Here is an 18,497-nt window from a genome sequence, read left to right on the forward strand (position 1 = left end):
ACAGGTCAACTCGCAATGTAGTGGAGCGAACATTTGGTCTCCTCAAGAGCAGAGTGGAGGTGCTCGACCGTACACCCCCATCCTGTGTTGCAAGATAATAGTGACCTCTGCCATTTTGCACAATCTTGCCACCAAGGAAGGCACAGAGGTGGACGAGAACATTGATGATGACCAAGAACATGCAGAGCCTGTGCAACCCGGATGTTTGTATTGCTGTACTCATCGATCTGCTGATTAAGCTACTTAACCGCCTTACGTACAGACTCTGTACCATGGCACTGTTTTCTTCATATGATACTGTGGTTTGCAACATATGCCTTAATAAAGTGTTTAAAAAAAAAAAAGAACATGCAGAGCCCCAGGCAACAGGACCAGCAGCAATAGATGGTAGATTGAGACGGACAGAAATTACACGTCGATATTTCTAGGTAATGTATGACACATAGACGGGTATAGTGTTTGACAAGTGTAGTTTAATATTCACTACATCATCATTGTCACATCGGAAAAGGCATCATACATCAAAGTCTATGTCTCTGGCTGCTCCTGCTCCGTTGCCGTCACTGTGTGCAGTTGTGTCAATCTGCAGCATAGGTCAGTGCTTACGTCCACGCACTACATTGCGCGATTGATGTGCCTGGCTTTCAGATTCTCTGCTGGGGCCTGACTCAGCATGGCTGCGCCTGCCGCTCCTGCGCACCTCCGGTACAGGTGTGCTGGAGCCACTCCTGCTGGTTGACCCCTCTGTCTCCTCCACACCAGTGTCACCAGCATTGCCTGTGTTTGTGTTGAGCATCTGCTCCATCGCAGGGGTCACTCTTCCCATGCCCCGTGTCAAGTCTGTGCAGCAGTCCACAATTGCATCCTGCATGGATATAGAGCGTCGGCACAGTAGTGACGTACGTGAAGCAAATCTGTTCATTGCCTTTGTTTGCTGGCGCATATACTGCCGATCCCTGCCACGCTGTAGATGATCCCTGTCCAACTTATCCGACAGTACACCCATGTATGTGGAGATGTCTGTTATCCCCTTTGATATTGCCTCCAAACTAGATGCTATGTGGCCTATACCCTTGTCCATGTTGGTCATTTTATTGTTCATGCAGCGAACCTGCCTATGCATGGCTAACAGTGCTTTGGCCTGCTGGCGCTGTACTTTTACCATTGTGCCCTCCAGGCCACAGAAGACGCTCTCCCCTTCCTGCCCCTCCCCACCCTCACGCGCCCTCCTGCCAAGAACACTGGTGCGCGCAGCGCCTGCTGCAATCTGTGGTCTAGCCCTGTCAGCCACAGGTGCATTTGTTTGCGGTACAACATCCTCATCCTCCGATTCAGAGGTTTGCAGGATCCTCTGAGGGGGCTCCTCATGCCTACTTGCCCCTCCCTGCATGGACACCTTGGACATTGCAATGGGTGTGCTTGACAAGTCAGGAGATCCAAACAACAAAGGGGATAGTGGGACAGGTGTTGTGGGTCGGTCTTGTGATGAGGCTTCCTGGGTGTTGTTGCCTCCTTCTACAGCACTGTGACCAGTTTTTTCTTCTCTTTCTCCCCTCTCTTAGTTGCTGGTGCTGAACTGCGTGAGGACTCTCCTGTGGAATGAAATTGACATAGGGTCAATGTTGTTGTTCATCTGTGTGTAGTTCTTAAATGAATAGTCTACACACATTTAACCAGTGCACATTGTGTGTTTGGTGATGTGTGTGGCATGCCTTGCAGAGTCATGTGGTGTATGCTTTGCATCTATGTATTCATGACTACGTCTACCATGATGCATTGCTGCCACCAAGTATGAGCTGTAATGCAGTGTGATGATTCTACACAGTGGGGTACGGGGTCAGGTTGATGGTTGTGGATTAGGGTACATGCCTCTTACCATGTTTCTTTGTAGCTTTTGCTGTACTGTCCAGGTCTCCTATCCCATGGATGCATTCTGGCTCCATGGTGGTTTCCACAAGCTCCTCCATCGCTGTCAGCTTTGGTACTTTGCTCCTGCCACCTCCAGTCCCACCAGCATCCTTTTTTTGGGCTGCAATCTTTTTCTTTGTTACGATGCGCAGGTCATACCATCGTTTTTTGATGTCCTCAATCTCCCGGTGGGTCACACCAATGGCATTCACTTTGCCCTGTATGGCAATCTAAAGGTTCCTCTTCACAGTCTCTGCAACATGCAGAGACTGTCTCCCGAAAATTTGGCTGTAGTGGCTTACAATTTCTTCTACAGCCACCTGTAGTTCTTCTGGGCTGAACTTTATCTTCCTTTTTCTCTCCCCACCATCCTTTTGGCCTTCATGTGACTCCATTCTGTAGCACTGCTTGCCTGTGGATGCTCGGCTCCTCTCACCTCTGCTAAATTGTTTGTTCTGTTGGTGTGCACCTGCATGGGTGTGGCCACTCCCAGGTACTGGGGAGGGGTGCTTCAATCTGATTGGTTGGATTCTCAGGGCCTTGGTTGTGGGGTGTGTAGGGTGTCCCTGATTGGTTGGCAGGCTCACATGCCGTTTTTCAAACATCCGATTCGGTAATTACCGATTCGGTAAATTCCGAATCGGAAAAATCCGATTCGGTAAAATCCGATTCGGTAAATCCCATTCATTCCTATGGGATGCTTGGGTTTCACCGATTCTGAATTTACCGACTCGGAATTGTCCGATTCGGTAATTACCGATTTGAGATACCGAGTCATACCGAATCGGTAAGTTTTACCGATTTTTTTTTAAAATTTTTTTTATTATATATATATATATATATATATATATATATATATATATATATATATATTTTTTTTTTTACCTACATACCATTTACCGATTCTGAAATACCGATTCGGTATGAGACGGTATTTATGAATCAGTAAATGGGAATTACCTACATCTGGCCCCATATGTTTGACTTTTGGCAGTGTATATTTGATTTGATTTTAGATGCGGACCAAAAGATGTCTAATGATTATCTAAGCATTATAGTATTATTTTTTATATTTGAGTATCAGATTTGATACGTAACACATCTGAATATTAAATAGCAGCAATATTCAAGGGTTAGAAAGACTACCTTTGCAAGTCTATGTGACCATATTTTATATGAATTTAGAAATGCTTTGTTTATGTAAGGATAGTTTAGGAGTGTTGCACTTGTTAGCAAAGATGCAGTAAAACACAAAGTTTTGAAAAATGGCATCTACTTCGTAGGTCCTAGATAACTTTCGTCATATTTTAAACAATGACGTAAAACACGTTATCAATATGCTTGCTCAAGTCAGAAATGTCTTCAATGAGTGGTTAATTTGTTTATTAAGTGCCCATTAAACATATATTCAAGTATATTTATTATGGTATAGCATTTACACGTTGCGCATGAATACAATATGGAGAAACATTAATTATATGGACATTTGAAATCGAAGCAAACCAAATTGCGAAGACATTTATCACTGACAAATATTTTTGCATTGAGAAAATTAACCAAGTGGTTGCATGAACATAAACGAAATAATTCACACTATGCTCAGGTAATCCTATATGGATAGACTGGACTGGGAAGTGGGTACAGAAAGCAAGAGCAGTGGAGTTTCTTCCCTGACTGTCACAACATGATTATCACTTGTCAACTTGTCCTTTTTACAAGATTTGTTATTAGGCATTTACTTGATGCCAAAGTCCAGTCACCCCCAAAAGGATGATATGTAATCAAGCTTAATATTTTACTGGAGTTGTTTCACTTTAATCATCTGACCCTATTTCTCTTTTGTAATATTGTAAATGTACTTTCATTGGGTAGAGAGTGGTTGTATGTTTCGAGCTGTTTTAATACTCATCTAAACCCCCCTTTGGCCCTGTAATGACAACCTCTCTTCTGAAATAGATTGCTGGATAAAACTACCTCTTTTCATGACAAGTAGAGTAGCGAATACCATACGTTAGGACTACCCACATTTTTGTGCCTATTAACCGATATTCATATTCCTTTAAAAAAACAAAAAACTTATTTGTAGACTATACTCACTATTATTTAGACTGATTTGGGTAGGTAACCATTCTTAAAAAAGCTAGGACGTCCTGACCTTGCCATATGACAAAGGGGGCTTTGTGATGCTGGATCTTGCCTGCTTCTATTATGTGGCACAATCTCACTTTGCAATTCACTAGTTTCCTACGGAATAGAGATTACCTCACATACCAATTCAAAGGGACAAACTCGAACAGCCTTCACTCCAGACAACTCTCATGCATAAGCAATCCAAGCCCATCTGTGTCAGACAAATTGTCTGTTGTAAGTACTGGGTATTCTGGGAAATGATGAAGGCTGCTGGGCTCATACAGTTAAATTCACCAGCTATGCCTAGTGTAGGTCATCCATTTCTTCCCTTGTGTGGAATACATCTTGGTAACAATAACTTCATTACAATAATAATTTAGCAAATGGTCCTGATCACATCCCTTACTATAGACTCCGTCAGGCAACAAAGACTGGATTTGATACATTTCCTCTCCCAAATATGTGCCACAACCGTAAGAGGATGGGTGTGATAATTATACAACATATTAATGAAGCATTTTTCAATAATATTTCTTCCAGAATGTGGGTACAGGACCTGGAACTGAAATAAGTGATGTTCAGTGGTAGTACTGGTGTGGCCTGACAGAGGTGATCTCCATTAATTATAGGCATAAACAAATCAATTATACATGTTTACATAGAGTTTAAAACCCACAGAAATTCTTAGGAGGATAGTGTTTCAGGTGAACAGCATCAGTCTTGTGATGTAGTTTGAAACAACCTGATTGATGAATGTAGGATTTAAATGTACAACACAACATGTATTATATAACCTATCTATACATTCTGCCACCTTTTAAGTATCTGCATAACGTACAGAATGGTCTTCAAATGTTGTATAATATAGTTCCTAAATGAGTTGTCCCAACTACTTGCAATAGGTGTGACTGAACAACTGTGTACCAACCTAAGGCTGCTTAGTACAATGTTCATGCTGTTATAATCTCAACAATATGAAATAAAAAAGATTCAAAATACTTCTCTTCCCTACTTCTGTTTATTTTATGTTGAAACATTGAGGATGTGCTATTAAAGAACCAGTGTATAAGCTAATTAGCGTCAGAGAGGAATAACACCACAAATGCTCGCTGAAACTAAAAGACTACAACTGTCCCTTTCAAGAGAGTGTTGACTGCTTAGCCAGTACTTATTTAAAAATGTAATGTTCCACAAGAAGAGAAAGGATAACTGTACTAGCAAGGAACTACTGAACTGAGTTAAAAGAGCGAGCCGGTGCACATTTTGTAACTCTTTCTCTTTTTGCTTCTCTTCTTTTCTAGGCTCCACACACCATTCTCTTCACAAGTCACTCTATTAATATCCAACTTCTTTCTTCCTCTGTAACACTGTAAATGTTCCTTTGATTCCACACTTTGTCTGGTTATTCGTGAGCACTTCAGAGTATTCAATCTTTTGTCTTACATATAGCCTTCATTTTCTAGTATGTTGAGAATAGCTGTCAATTAAAGCTGTGGACAGCACTGTACAATGGCTCAATAACAGTGGCTTAATTGCTTGTATTGTTGGTCATGTGGAGTTTAATCCTCGAAGGATCCATTAAGTTCAGTATGTTCTCTCCCCTTCCTGGATGTGGGTAGGGGACCTGAAAGCCAGAGCTCAAAATCAATCTGCGACCGCTTTATTGGCATTTTATAAAGGCCATCCCGTGTTTACTGTATAATGCTTACCATTTAAAGTATCTGCAAAAATATCCTGTCTGGCAGAAACAATGATCATATCTCTAGGTGTCCTGCTATTCTTCACATAGAAATTCAAAATTTCAGAAGCAAGGAAAACCAGTTCTCTGTGTTTCAATGGTATGTTGTTGGTTGTTTTGAAGTTTCTTCCTATGGTTCTTCCTATGGTTCTCAGAACGTTTTTCAATTATGTGAGTACTTACAAAGAAACTGTGGGTGCACTTCCATTATATTTAAGGTCCATTTCTTTTCCTGAAATCTGTTATTTATACACTGGGATAGTCATCCACCTTCTGATTAGTAGTGTGGATTACTGGATTTCCATGAACTATGAGTGACTACTAAAGATCTAGGTAAGTTGATTAATTGCTTTCTGCATCATTCTCAAGAATTTTCAAGTAGCCAAGTCCAGAATACACCACCACGGTAAGAACTGACAAAGTAAAAGTGGCATCATTTTTGTACCTCAAAAATGTTTATATTGTTATGGTACATATTTATGGGGTTGGGAATTGGAAATCTATACTTACCTATATATGGTTGCTTTTACGATATGACAGTCTGGCTACAGCACTTTTGTAGGACAATATTTATAGCACAATATTCTAATAGAAGACTTTTTTGGACTTTAAAGTTAGTTCAGAAAATAAAGGTGTTGCGAAGTCGAAGGTCAAAACAAATATTTGTTTGACCTATATTGGGGAACCTTAAACATTTAGAACTACCCAATAATCACCTTGGTTTCTGGGTTAGACAGTCTGAATATGGAATGCTCCTAAAGGAAACCAATCAGCTTCTTTAAGAGTTGCTTGAAATATATTTATGTGGGGGAAGCTACCATCAAACTGATACAAGTCTATAGTAACATTTGGAGTACATAAAATCTAGCCCTGGAATATCAATTTCCAAACATTTTACTTCATATTATGTATCCCATTTACAGATTAAAATTAATTAACTATCTTATATTTACATCTACGTGCATGCAGAACCTAGCCTATCTACATATAAACTAGAACCAAACTAACTCTCCCTGAAACATTTTGTATCCTAGTCCACCACAAACCTAAATTATTTGTCCTGCTTCAATCAAAATTCATCATAATTGAGAAGGCACATTGCTTTGTGAACAACAGCACAATGTTTGGTGATTTGGTCTCTGCCTCAGATGTACGGGAGGCACTCCTCAAGTCATTTTAGCATTCCCTTTGGTGTCACCTCAGCAACAAATCTTTCACCATTTCAATTTTATTGCCCCAACTGCAAAACAAGGGCCTTACAGGTTGCTCTATCAAGCCATTAGTTGACATTTAGTGTCTCCATTGAAGGGTATTATTCTGGCTCAAGCAGATCCCAACCATAGTATATTAAGCAGTGATGTTAAACTTCTGTTTATTTACCACTTGAGTCGACAAGAATCTCAGTGCAAACGCTCAACACGGCAACATCAGGAGATGAAAGGTATCCTAAATATTATTATTGATCAGTATCTGAGTGGAATGGTAGCTTCATACATATACATATTTTAAAGCAATTTTTTAATGAAGCTAAATGGTTCCTCTGGTAGCATTTCATTTTCACATATTGCAGTGCTAGTAGGAATTTCTTAAAAGTTTGCATTGGTTAGCACAGCATAGAACTGTGTGAAGCGCAGTTTCATTTCACTTCTGGTATTACTTTCACATTTATAAAGTGGCTACCAAGTAGTTAGAGGTAGATGCACTCCTCCCTTTCATCAGTTCTTCTCTAGATACTTATCTATAGGCCCCCCCCTCTTGTGGCAGGCCACTACAACCCTTACAGTCAGATCACAGATAAGAACTTCAACTGGGGATGCAGCTTGTGTTGTCCACTCTACCTCTTGAGCCTTGTAGCACTAAAATTTCTGCCTCTTCACTGCTAACTTAAGCATAGTAACTCGGCACCAACCAGATCACAGTGTTTAGAATTGTATTTCACATTAAAGGACTCTACACCTGGAAACGTATTGTGTGCCATTAACAACCTGAATGAGGGAAACACTAAATGCCCTACTAGTGAGGTATGAGCATGCATGTTTTTGGTCATGCATGGAGGAACTAGTATGCTAAGTTTTACAAGTAATGCAAGATAATCAAATAGCACGTACAAATCACAAAGTGGTGCAGCATTGGCCAGTTGATGGGTTCCCTTAGGAAATATCCATTTTGAGCTCTGTCTGCTGCTCACTATAGCATCACATGCAAGGCAATTACAGTAACTACCTACCCATGCAGACTCAGCTGTTGTCCTCTCCCTCCGCTTGTTTCACCTCCAGTGCCACTCCAACTTCCCCTCTTAGTAACAGCCACTCCGACCCAGCCTGCAGATTAGTACCATCCAGGACCAGTTAATTCGGTTGTATGACTTTACAATGCATGCTTTTACTCTGAATGCCGTTGCAAAGCAATTTTTTACCCCAACTTGCTGTCGGGGTGCGCTGGAGTTTGGAATAGTATAGTTTACTAATCCAACTCCAGTCTGTGCAACAGTAGGGAAGGTTTTGGAGTTAAATCTAACACCTTATACCCCCTACAGCAAGCCATTTTCGTTGTAATGGATATGCAGGGTAAAAGCATGCATTGTAATGCATGCGTTGTAACAGTTGGTTCCCGTTAATTCACGACATTAACTGCCTCAGACCACTTGTTGATCAAGCATGGAGGCTAGATACTGGTGACATGGCTACCTCTGTACCATCCACACATACGCACTTCTAGAGGTGAGTTTTTTCCCAGTATTCTTATTCACTCACTGTCTGCTATAATAGGATTCGGTTTTCATGTGGGAAACAAATTGGATTTTTCCCTATCAATCAAACCATTTATTATGTATGGCAGCCCTTGATTTAACCGCTAAAGTTCTATTTTCAGAAATGGTCATAGAAGTGTAATTAGTTAAAAAAAAAAAAAAATTACACAACTGAAAAGGAAGAATCATCTTCCATCCTATTCCCGTTAATTTCCTCTAATGTCAAAAGTTTTGCTACTTTTTCTTTATGATCAATCACACCTTGTACAGTAAAAAACATGTGTATTCTGGTTTTATCGCTAAAGTACTATTTTCACAACAAATTTTTTTTATTTACACTAGCACGGTCTTTTGCAACTATCTTGTAATTGTGCACCCCATGAATTAGGTTTTTGTGTTTTCTATGTGGCAAAGAGAAATTTCCATTTTTGAGCTGTGATCCACCATATATACTTTTTATATGCAAAACTAATCTTTAATACTATTTATTCTCAAGGTTTAATTAATTTATTTCAATTTTCACTTCTGTTGTGTGACTGTAATTCAGATAGCCAGTTTATAGACGTACTGTGGTTTAATTTTCTTTGCACAATTTTCTGTTTGTTATCTCCAAATCTGTGATTTCACATTTCGAAAGGGTGACTATTTTGCTGTTTTATTCTGCTTGCAGAGTAATAATTATCCTCTATTGATGTCAATATTCTTTTTTGCTTTAGTGTGAAGAATCTCAAAATATAATGGACCACCAGAAGAAGTTGCTCATTCCTGAAAATATAGAATACATGCAGCAGGATATTCTCACCATTAAAGGATTGGCCAAAACCCTGACAGATAAACGAGAACAGCTGCAAAAGAACATGACCACTCTTTCTCAAAAAGTCATAAAAATGGAACAAAGCTCTGCGTCTGTAACAACTGAGGTGTCTGGGAAGATCACTGTTGTGAAAACTGACATCCGGCGCATTTCTGGTTTAGGTTCAGATGTGAACACATTGACTGATTCTGTGCAAGAACTTGAAAGTAAACTAGAAAAAGTTGTGAAAAAAACAGAACAACACATTGGTAATTTACTTGCAAGCAACATTGAACGTATCACAGAACTAAGAAGTTCAGTGACAAGAAATTCCGAAAGAATTGACATAATCAAAAAGAAATTTTCTGAACTCTTGGATGATTTTAAGAAGCATTCGGGCACACTGTTAAATATACAAGGTGACAGAGTCAGAGTTCTGAAGACACTAACTTTTGTGAAGGACTTAAAACCCAAAGTACATAACATGAAAAATGACTTTGCTCTTTTGAACCCAGTCGTGCATGATCTGACATTGCGGATTGGTAGACTTGCTTCTGACTTATTACAAAGAGAAGAGGAAATTGCCACATTGAATGAGAAACTATCGCATTTGAGTCAGGTTACTACAAATGTTAATGACATGAAAGATAAAGTAATACATTTATCAGAAAATAATTCATAATCAGCAAACAGAATTTACAGTTTTGCTTCCTAAGCATTGCTAAAAAAAAACTGTGTGTCAAACACTGCTGAGAGGCGTGGTTAAGAGCCCCTAGTCTTGTTGTCTTTTGGGGGGGTATTTATATGATCAGATAGTGAGGCGTCTTATCTATCAAATTGATTTAAAAAACGTTTCTACAATAGAAACTGAAGTAGAAATATAAAATTGGAAATCTTTTTATTCTGTATTGTTTTATTCTATATTTAAAAATGGAAATGTTGTATTGTTGTTAAAAAATGGAAATGTTTAAATCAATACCTACACAAGTATTTTAAATTGAGTTCAGTTTTTCTTAAATATTTGTGCAAATCTAACTAATTTATTTTATACAGTGAACTTTTGTATCAAGTCATCCTGCCTCAAACATCTGGATGCCATTTTCAGATTTGTAGTTCACTATAGAAGCACTGTGAACCTATTTTCTTCATTCTGAGTATATTTACTGTGTAATTAATGCATTCATTTTTATTTGTGCAACATATCCCTCTGAGGATGTCAGACGAAGGTTCTCGTCTCTATCTTTGCATTTATATGTAAATTAACTTAATCGGGATTCAGAGAGGGTGGCTATTTTCTTATCCTGGGAGTGTAGTGCAAAATCTACCAGTTTTTTCCAGCTAAACGTTATTCAATATATTACCAAAATGTAGTGTGTGGTAGGGAAAGTTATGTTCTAAATATCGAGAGTAGTAGAAGATAAGTCTTAAGATTAAGCAAAGTCTTACATAGATGCTTAGATTTTGGTCTATTTAGAAAGCACTTTTACTTCTCAAAGTCAGCTATTTAAGGGAATATAATAGAGCCATTACTTAGAATTGACTGAGGAAACCACAGCGTTAAAAGAAAAGTAAAAAAAAAAATCGTAGCAAAGAAAATAACTAGGTACGTCACAAAGAGAAGAGTCACGACCTCACAATAGGAGCACTGCCTGTTACTTTGGTCAGTTGTGCCCATCATGGGTACAACTAAAACGGGCCTCCCCAGTCTCTAACAACGATCCATTATCATTTGCTTTTGTTTTTACTCCAATAGCCTCAGATGAGAAACTTAAAACAGGCCTGCTACAATTGAAATAAAAAACATTAAACCATAACTCATGGAGACAATTGTAGCAGTCAATGCACAGATAGAATATTCGGTGATTGGAGCGGCAGGCACAGCTGACGCTGCAGATGAAACTTTTACATTTTTCTCACAGCAGAGTATAAAATTGCTCCCACACAGAGAATTCGGAACTGTTAGCATAGCAATTAACTACAGAAAAAAAACAAAGCATTTTAACCAAAGCATCCTGAAAGTGGCAAGGATTGAGTGTGTATGCTCATACAAATTACTTTGGTGTAAGTATTAATAAAGGAGTTTACTGTACTAGGAGAAGTATTGCCTGCCAGATTACGGAGTCTTGTGGAAATGTCTCATGAAGCATCTGCCAATTATAATGTACCAGAAATAAATAGCAATCTAAGTGTAGTGTGTGAGCAAACAATTGCAGTCAAGTTTGTGTTATATGTGCAGTAGGCGAAGCCCATCAGAAAGCTATGCCCATTGTAACACTGTTTCAGGGATGATGCACTCGTGCAAGCACATTACGTTTTGTTTGGGACCTTCCGAGTGCCAAAGAACATAAGCATCCTCATCATGGTCTCTGCTTCTCTGTACTGTCAAACCATGGTATTGTGGCTAATATATTGATTTCCTCATCTCAGGATATCTGTGTGTTGATTGTGAAAATCGCCTATGCCAGTAAAAGCTTCTGGACATTTTATATTTAGAATGGATGAGATCAGTGGCCTTCACATGCAGGACAAATGTGGCTCTGATAAAGAAATATACCTCTAGCTTACCTGTCGGCGGATCATGTCCTGGCCACAATAATAACAACATTTAAGGTTCCATGTTGTTATCTGATGCACAATCTTCCCTTTCCAACAATATATTTTTCTTTTGATTTATTTGCAAGGGCGATAGGTATAGCCTATTCTTTTAGTCCTACACTACCCAAAAAGAGAATCCCTGTGGAGTTGTTTTAATTCAGATTTGGAGGAACACTATCAAGTTTATAGGTTACACACCTTCTTCTGATCGGCTTCGGAGAAAATGTGTAGGGGAAGAGAATCCCATAGAGATGTTCCTTCAACATATAGGATTTCTTGTCCTCAGTCCAGATTGATATTACATCTAAGCAGATTTTTCAGAAGCCAGTGGTCTTTCCCGTTTCTCCTATAAGGGAATTTGGTTGTTCAATATCGATATTAATTAGTGCTTCTTCTGTACTGTTTGACCGCATATACCCTTTGTCACAGAAGAAGAAACAATTAAAGGAATACCTGCAAGACAACCTAGAGAATGGTTTGATAATCCATTCCACATCTCCTGCATGAACTCCCATGTTTTTCACTCCTGTAAAGATTTTGGATCTTCAACCCTGTGTTGAGTAATGCAGGCTGAACAAGATAATCTTCAAAAGACTCCTATACCTTATCAAGGATGTTGTTGAGTCAATGTCTGGGGCCACCATTATCACAAAATGTAATCTTTGTGGTACATGCCATTTTCTTCTGATTAGAAAGGAAAAGACACACAATTGATGGACGGAATGCAGAACAAATCAAAACATTCACCCCGGGTCAAGAGATCTGGGTTAAATCCATCATTCTTTTGCTAACCATGACACCCCAGTTTAGACCTGGCCATATGCAAATCAATCGACCCTGTGCCTCATGGGAACAGTCCAGCCCGAACTGCTAAGCCAGGTCCTCCCTGGACTGGAAACAAGCATCCTAGGATCGGTTTCGGAGTTTCACGCCTTATCAGCCAGGATAGCTTGTCAGTGAGCTCGGGACCCACATCTGGGCATACCTGGCGCACTTAGGGTGAGAAAGCAAAAGCCACGCAATTGATGGACGTAATGCAGAACAAATCAAAACATTCATCCCTAATCAAAAGATCTGGGTTAAATCCATCATTCTTTTGCTCACCATGCCACCCCAGGCATATGCAAATCAGTCTTGACCCTGTGCTTTATGGGAACAGTCCAGCCTGACCTGCCAAGACCGGTCCTCCCTGGAAGCAAGCACCCTAGGACCGGTTTCTCTTGACTGGGGGTGAATGTATGATTTATTCAGCATTCCGCCCATCATTTGTTTGCGTAGCACTTTTCACCCTAAGTGGGATGGGTATGCCCAGACTTGGGTCCCTTGCTCACTGTGCCACTGGATTCAAGCTAGCCTGGCTGATGCAGGGTAATACCCAGAAACCGGTCCCAGGATGCTTGTTTCCAGTCCAGGAAGAACCTGGCTTGGCAGTTCGTTCTGGACTGTTGCCTTGAGGCACAGGATCAAGACTGATTTACATATGGCTGGGTCTAAACTGCGGTGGCATGGTGAGCAATAGAACGATAGATTGAACTCAGATCTTTGGACTGGGAGTGAATGTAGGATTTATTCAGCATTCCGTCCATCATTTGTTTGCGAAGCAATCTTTTTCGGATTAAACAAGGTGATGAATGAAAGACTGCCTTTCTCCCTTCCTGTGGACAATTTGAGTATAGCTTAATACCTTTTGGGCTATGCAATGCTCTGGCAGTGTTGCAGAGGCTTATTGACAATTGTCCCGGCCGGAATCCATTGCACCTATGTTGTGATACATCTGCATGATATTTTCACTTATTCTAAACGTCCGTAATTACATTGAAGTCCTGTAACCTATTTTGTCGAAATTCAGACAGCATGATTTAACTTGTTATCCTGAAGTATTCAAGTTTGGGAAGAACATAATGGAGTACATAGGATATCAGCTGCCAGATTAAAGGAAGGCCACAAGTATCCTGTAGTTGTCTAGAACCACAAGGGTCAAGAAAACATAGGGGTCAATTATGATGGCGGACGGATCGCCACCGCCATGCAGGTGGTGGCGATCCGTCCGCCATCCTTGCCCGTCCACCACCTATTTCCCCCCGCCATATAATAATGGCGGGGGGGACCGTGGCGGATGGGAAGACCGCCCGCCGCTTTTCCGCAGCAGTCGCAAGGCGACAGCGCCGGAAAAGGTCTAATATGGTGGCGGTGTCTATCAGACACCGCCAGCCACATTAGGATGGGCTGAGGGGAATGCCTTTACGTGGCGGCAATGCCGCCACGAAAAGTCATATAGTCCTTGCTTTGGGGGCCCGTTGCGGGCCCACAGGGTGAAGGGAGGGTGGGGGGAGCACATCGGGGGTACCGCGTTTCAAAATACAACATGGCAGGCACCGCGCGGTGCCTGTCATGTTGTGCTTTGAAACGCACAACATGCATTTTTTTGCATTGCAGCGGGCGGTGCTTTCAGGTCATCGGCGTAGAATAGGCAGGAAAGCTGTTTGCCCCCTAGTTTTGGAGCTTGCGAGTTATTAGCGTTAAGTTTTATGGAAAGGTCGGCCATAAAGAGGTTGAATAGGGTTGGCGCTAACACACAGCCTTGTTTTACTCCTGTGTAAGTTTGAATTTCCTTAGTTAGGAACTCTCCAGGGCCTAGTTTGACCTGGACAGTAGATCGTCTGGGATGTTCATTCTTTTCAGTTTTTTCCACAACAGGTTTCTGTCTACCCGGTCGAATGCAGCTCTATAGTCTATGAAACACAGGTACAAGGGATAGTTTCCCTCTTGGGCTGAGTCGATCAGTAGTGACAGGGCTAGGATGTTGGTAGATGTCCCCATGTTTTTCCGGAAGCCGGTTTGGTTAAACGGGATTGTTGAAGTGCCTTCTACCCATAGAGTTAGTTCCTGAAGTAGGAGGCCTACATAGTACTTTGCCTCGTTGTCTAGAAGGGCTATTAGCCGATAACTTTTGGGATCTTTTCTATCTCCTTTTTTAGGGCTCGGGCGGAGCCTGAGATCCTATTACTACAGAAAGAAAAAAAAAGTGTGTTAAGGCCTCGGGAAAGACACATTCCTGAATTTTTTTATTATCTGAATGGTCATTGGTGTTCGCGGTGATGTATTTTTAGTAGTCTTGATGCTATTGGGCAGTTGTAATGTTCGGGCGCCATTTTGGGCATATTTCGTGCGGTTACGTGCTCGAAAGTGCATTCATCTTAATTAGGAGCTGTCCGGGTGGCCGTGTAATGCATTCCAGATGGTGTGCGCGCGTTCACCATCTAGCAGTGTGTTTGTCGGGCGCGCGTCCTCCTCACGTGCACACAGGCATAGACGCCGTGTGCGGCTCCTTCCTGCCGGCCCGGGGAGCTGCTCTGCCGCTCTCTGGCTCACCCCCGTCTCCCCGCCTGATTTAGACATCATCGGCTCGGGCTCAATTACCAGTCCAGGACCCGGGCAGCGCGCTGCCTGGCTCCCTTCTCTTCCGTTACGGGAACCCCGCTTTTATTGTAATTTCGTGACTTTTTGTATCTCATTTTCATGACTATATTTGTTATTATAAGAATCTGCCGCCAGCCGGATCCATCTAGGGAACAAAGCTATTCCGTTTGGAGAAACAGCCCCGGGAAGCGGCAAAGAAGGGCGGCCGCGGCCGGGCTGTCAGCGCGCCCTGCACACACCGCCCCGGAAAGCTTTGGCCAGTGACTTCACAGGCCCTGCACAGTCCCATCCCCACGGCGCCCCCATTCATGCCCACGCCCCTTCCAGCAGTACGAGAAGGAGCCCCCGTCTCCCCACGAACACGAAGTGACATGACGCCTCCAACATCGCAATGTTATTTCAAACAACCAAAACAGGCAGTTATGATGTCTAAATTCCGTCAGGCTACCAATTGACTCAAGAACACACACTTGAAACTTGTGAACTTGCATATTGGTCTGGACAGTTCCTGCTGTTATTTATCGGAATGTAAATAGAGAAAATCACTGGCACTATGTGCAGCTTCCCTGTTTATTAGAAAAGGCCCAGCCATTCATTGCTTTAACAGCTCTCTTCGTATGTGCCAAAATTGTCTGCTTGGATAAACCGTAAATAATACTGACACATGATTGTAAACACGGTTATGAGAAGTTATCAAAGAGCTGATGTGATGATATAGACCCTCAAGTGTCAGTGTTGTTAGTTGGTATTTCCTCAAGTGCGATTGATCCGTGATTTTGAAGAAAGGATTTCCTCACCTCAAGCACGACTTTAAGATGGTAAAAATATACAAAAAAAAATAAATGTCTATGGAATATCGCGAATTCTTCCAAATGAGCAGCCTGGGAATCTGGAGTGATAACACCCGACTGTCATTATCGCCTTTTTTCTCAGCGTAATTGAACAATGCATATTTGGCTAATTTATAACTATTACCCATGTCGCATTATAAGGAATTTATACACGAAAAAGTACAACGTTTATTTTTAATAAAACTTAAGCAGCATATTTTAAAATGCAATTTTGACCTGACAATTAAATGTTCCTAATACAAACTGCTCAAGGCAGCATTTAAGATTTAGAACAACTGAACTAAATTCTCGTTCATAAAACACCACGTCTTTTTACGTTCTTTATTGGTACTTGTTGTCAGTCTCACTGCCGCTCTTTGAGTAGCTCAACATGTATTCCTATGAAAGGTACTTTGAGAATGAGAAAAGTTCCATCTCATAGTGAGTAGAGTAGTGAGTAGAGTAGTGAGTAGAGAGTAGAGTAGTGAGTAGAGTAGTGAGTAGTGAGTGCAGAGTAGTGAGTAGGGTAGTGAGAAGTGAGTAGAGTAGTGAGTGCAGAGTAGTGACTAGAGTAGTGAGTTGTGAGTGCAGAGTAGTGAGCAGCGTAGTGAGTAGAGTAGTGAGTAGTGAATTGAGTAGTGAGTGCAGAGTAGTGAGTAGAGTAGTGAGGTGAGTAGAGTAGTGAGTAAAGTAGTGAGTGCAGAGTAGTGAGAAGAGAGTAGTGTAGTGAGGTGAGTAGTGAGTAGTGAGTGCAGAGTAGTGAGTAGAGTAGTGAGTTGAGTAGTTAGTAGTGAGTAGAGTAGTGAGTAGAGTAGTGAGGTGAGTAGAGTAGTGAGTAAAGTAGTGAGTGCAGAGTAATGAGTAGTGAGTAGAGTAGTGAGTAGAAAGTAGTGAGTAGAGTAGTGAGTGGAGAGTAGTGAGTGCAGAGTAGTGAGTAGTGAGTAGACTAGTGAGTAGAGTAGTGAGTGCAGAGTGGGGACTAGAGTAGTGAGTAGTGAGTGGTGAGTAGTGAGTGCAGAGTAGTGAGTAGAGTAGAGTAGTGAGTAGTACATCACAGGCAGCAGCTGTGCAAGCTTCTTACACTCACAAGGAGACCACAGGCAGCTGAGGTGCAAGCTTCTCCCACTCACAAGAAGGACATCACAAGCAGCAGCGGTGCAAGCTTCTCACACTCACAAGAAGGACATCACAGGCAGCAGCTGTGCAAGCTTCTTACACTCACAAGGAGACCACAGGCAGCTGAGGTGCAAGCTTCTCCCACTCACAAGAAGGACATCACAAGCAGCAGCGGTGCAAGCTTCTCACACTCACAAGAACGACATCACAGGCAGCAGCAGTGCAAGCTTCTTACACTCACAAGGAGACCACAGGCAGCAGAGGTGCAAGCGTCTCACACTCGCAAGAACGACATCACAAGCAGCAGCGGTGCAAACTTCCCTTACACACTCACAGCAGGTACTGTGCCAAGGCAGCAGCAGCAACAGAGCAAGAGTCCCTTACAAAGAACAGGCACAGCACAGAGATGCTCAATGCAATCTTCTCATACTCACAGGCAGCAGCGGTGCAAGCTTCTCACACTCGCACGAAGGACATCACAGGCAGCAGCTGTGCAAGCTTCTTACACTCACAAGGAGACCACAGGCAGCTGAGGTGCAAGCTTCTCCCACTCACAAGGACATCACAAGCAGCAGTGGTGCAAGCTTCTCACACTCACAAGAACGACATCACAGGCAGCAGCAGTGCAATCTTCTTGCACTCACAAGGAGACCACAGGCAGCAGAGGTGCAAGCTCCTCACACTCACAAGAAGGACATCACAGGCAGTAACGGTGCAATATTCTCACACTCACAAGGAGATCACTGGCAGTACACACCACATGAACACACTCCATAACACATAGCAACAATACATTGGCATTTACAATGCCATTAGCTCAAACTCAAATAAATCCGAGCCCGATTGCATTTCTAATGCTTGTTATAGATTGGGGATATTATTGCCCCCCTCCATGATTGTGGGATTGTAGATGATTGCCAGATTTTTTCGAACATTGGTTTGAGGTTAGTTGCCCAGTATTTTGGGTCCTGCTTAAATATTATTGGTGGTATTCCATTTGGACCGGGGGCTCCGTCTCTTCTACCTTTTGCGATCCTTTTAATTATTTGTTCCGTCGTGATTATTACAGCTTCATTCGTTCTCAAGTATTCTTGGTGTAGGGGCGGATGTTCGTCCATCTTTCCATTGTCGGTGCCTGTTTCTTTCCCCCGTTCTTTAGTCTCACTAAAGTGAGTGCTGAAGTGGATTATCCAGTCGTCTTCTGTCACCTGGGAATCA

General features: G+C 41.7%; 1 protein-coding gene across 1 annotated transcript in view; it reads left to right on the plus strand.

Moving 5' to 3' along the window:
• The window catches only part of IKBIP (IKBKB interacting protein), a 138,874-nt gene extending 127,467 nt beyond the window's left edge, over positions 1-11,407 (plus strand). The window contains exon 3 of the mRNA XM_078678281.1: positions 9,242-11,407. Coding sequence (XP_078534407.1) covers positions 9,242-10,000 — 759 coding nt within the window. The 3' untranslated portion in view covers positions 10,001-11,407. The remainder of the gene's footprint in view (positions 1-9,241) is intronic.
• The last annotated feature ends 7,090 nt before the right edge of the window (positions 11,408-18,497 follow it).

This window comes from Lissotriton helveticus, chromosome 1_1, assembly GCF_964261635.1.
Source record: "Lissotriton helveticus chromosome 1_1, aLisHel1.1, whole genome shotgun sequence".
Lineage (NCBI taxonomy): Eukaryota > Metazoa > Chordata > Amphibia > Caudata > Salamandridae > Lissotriton > Lissotriton helveticus.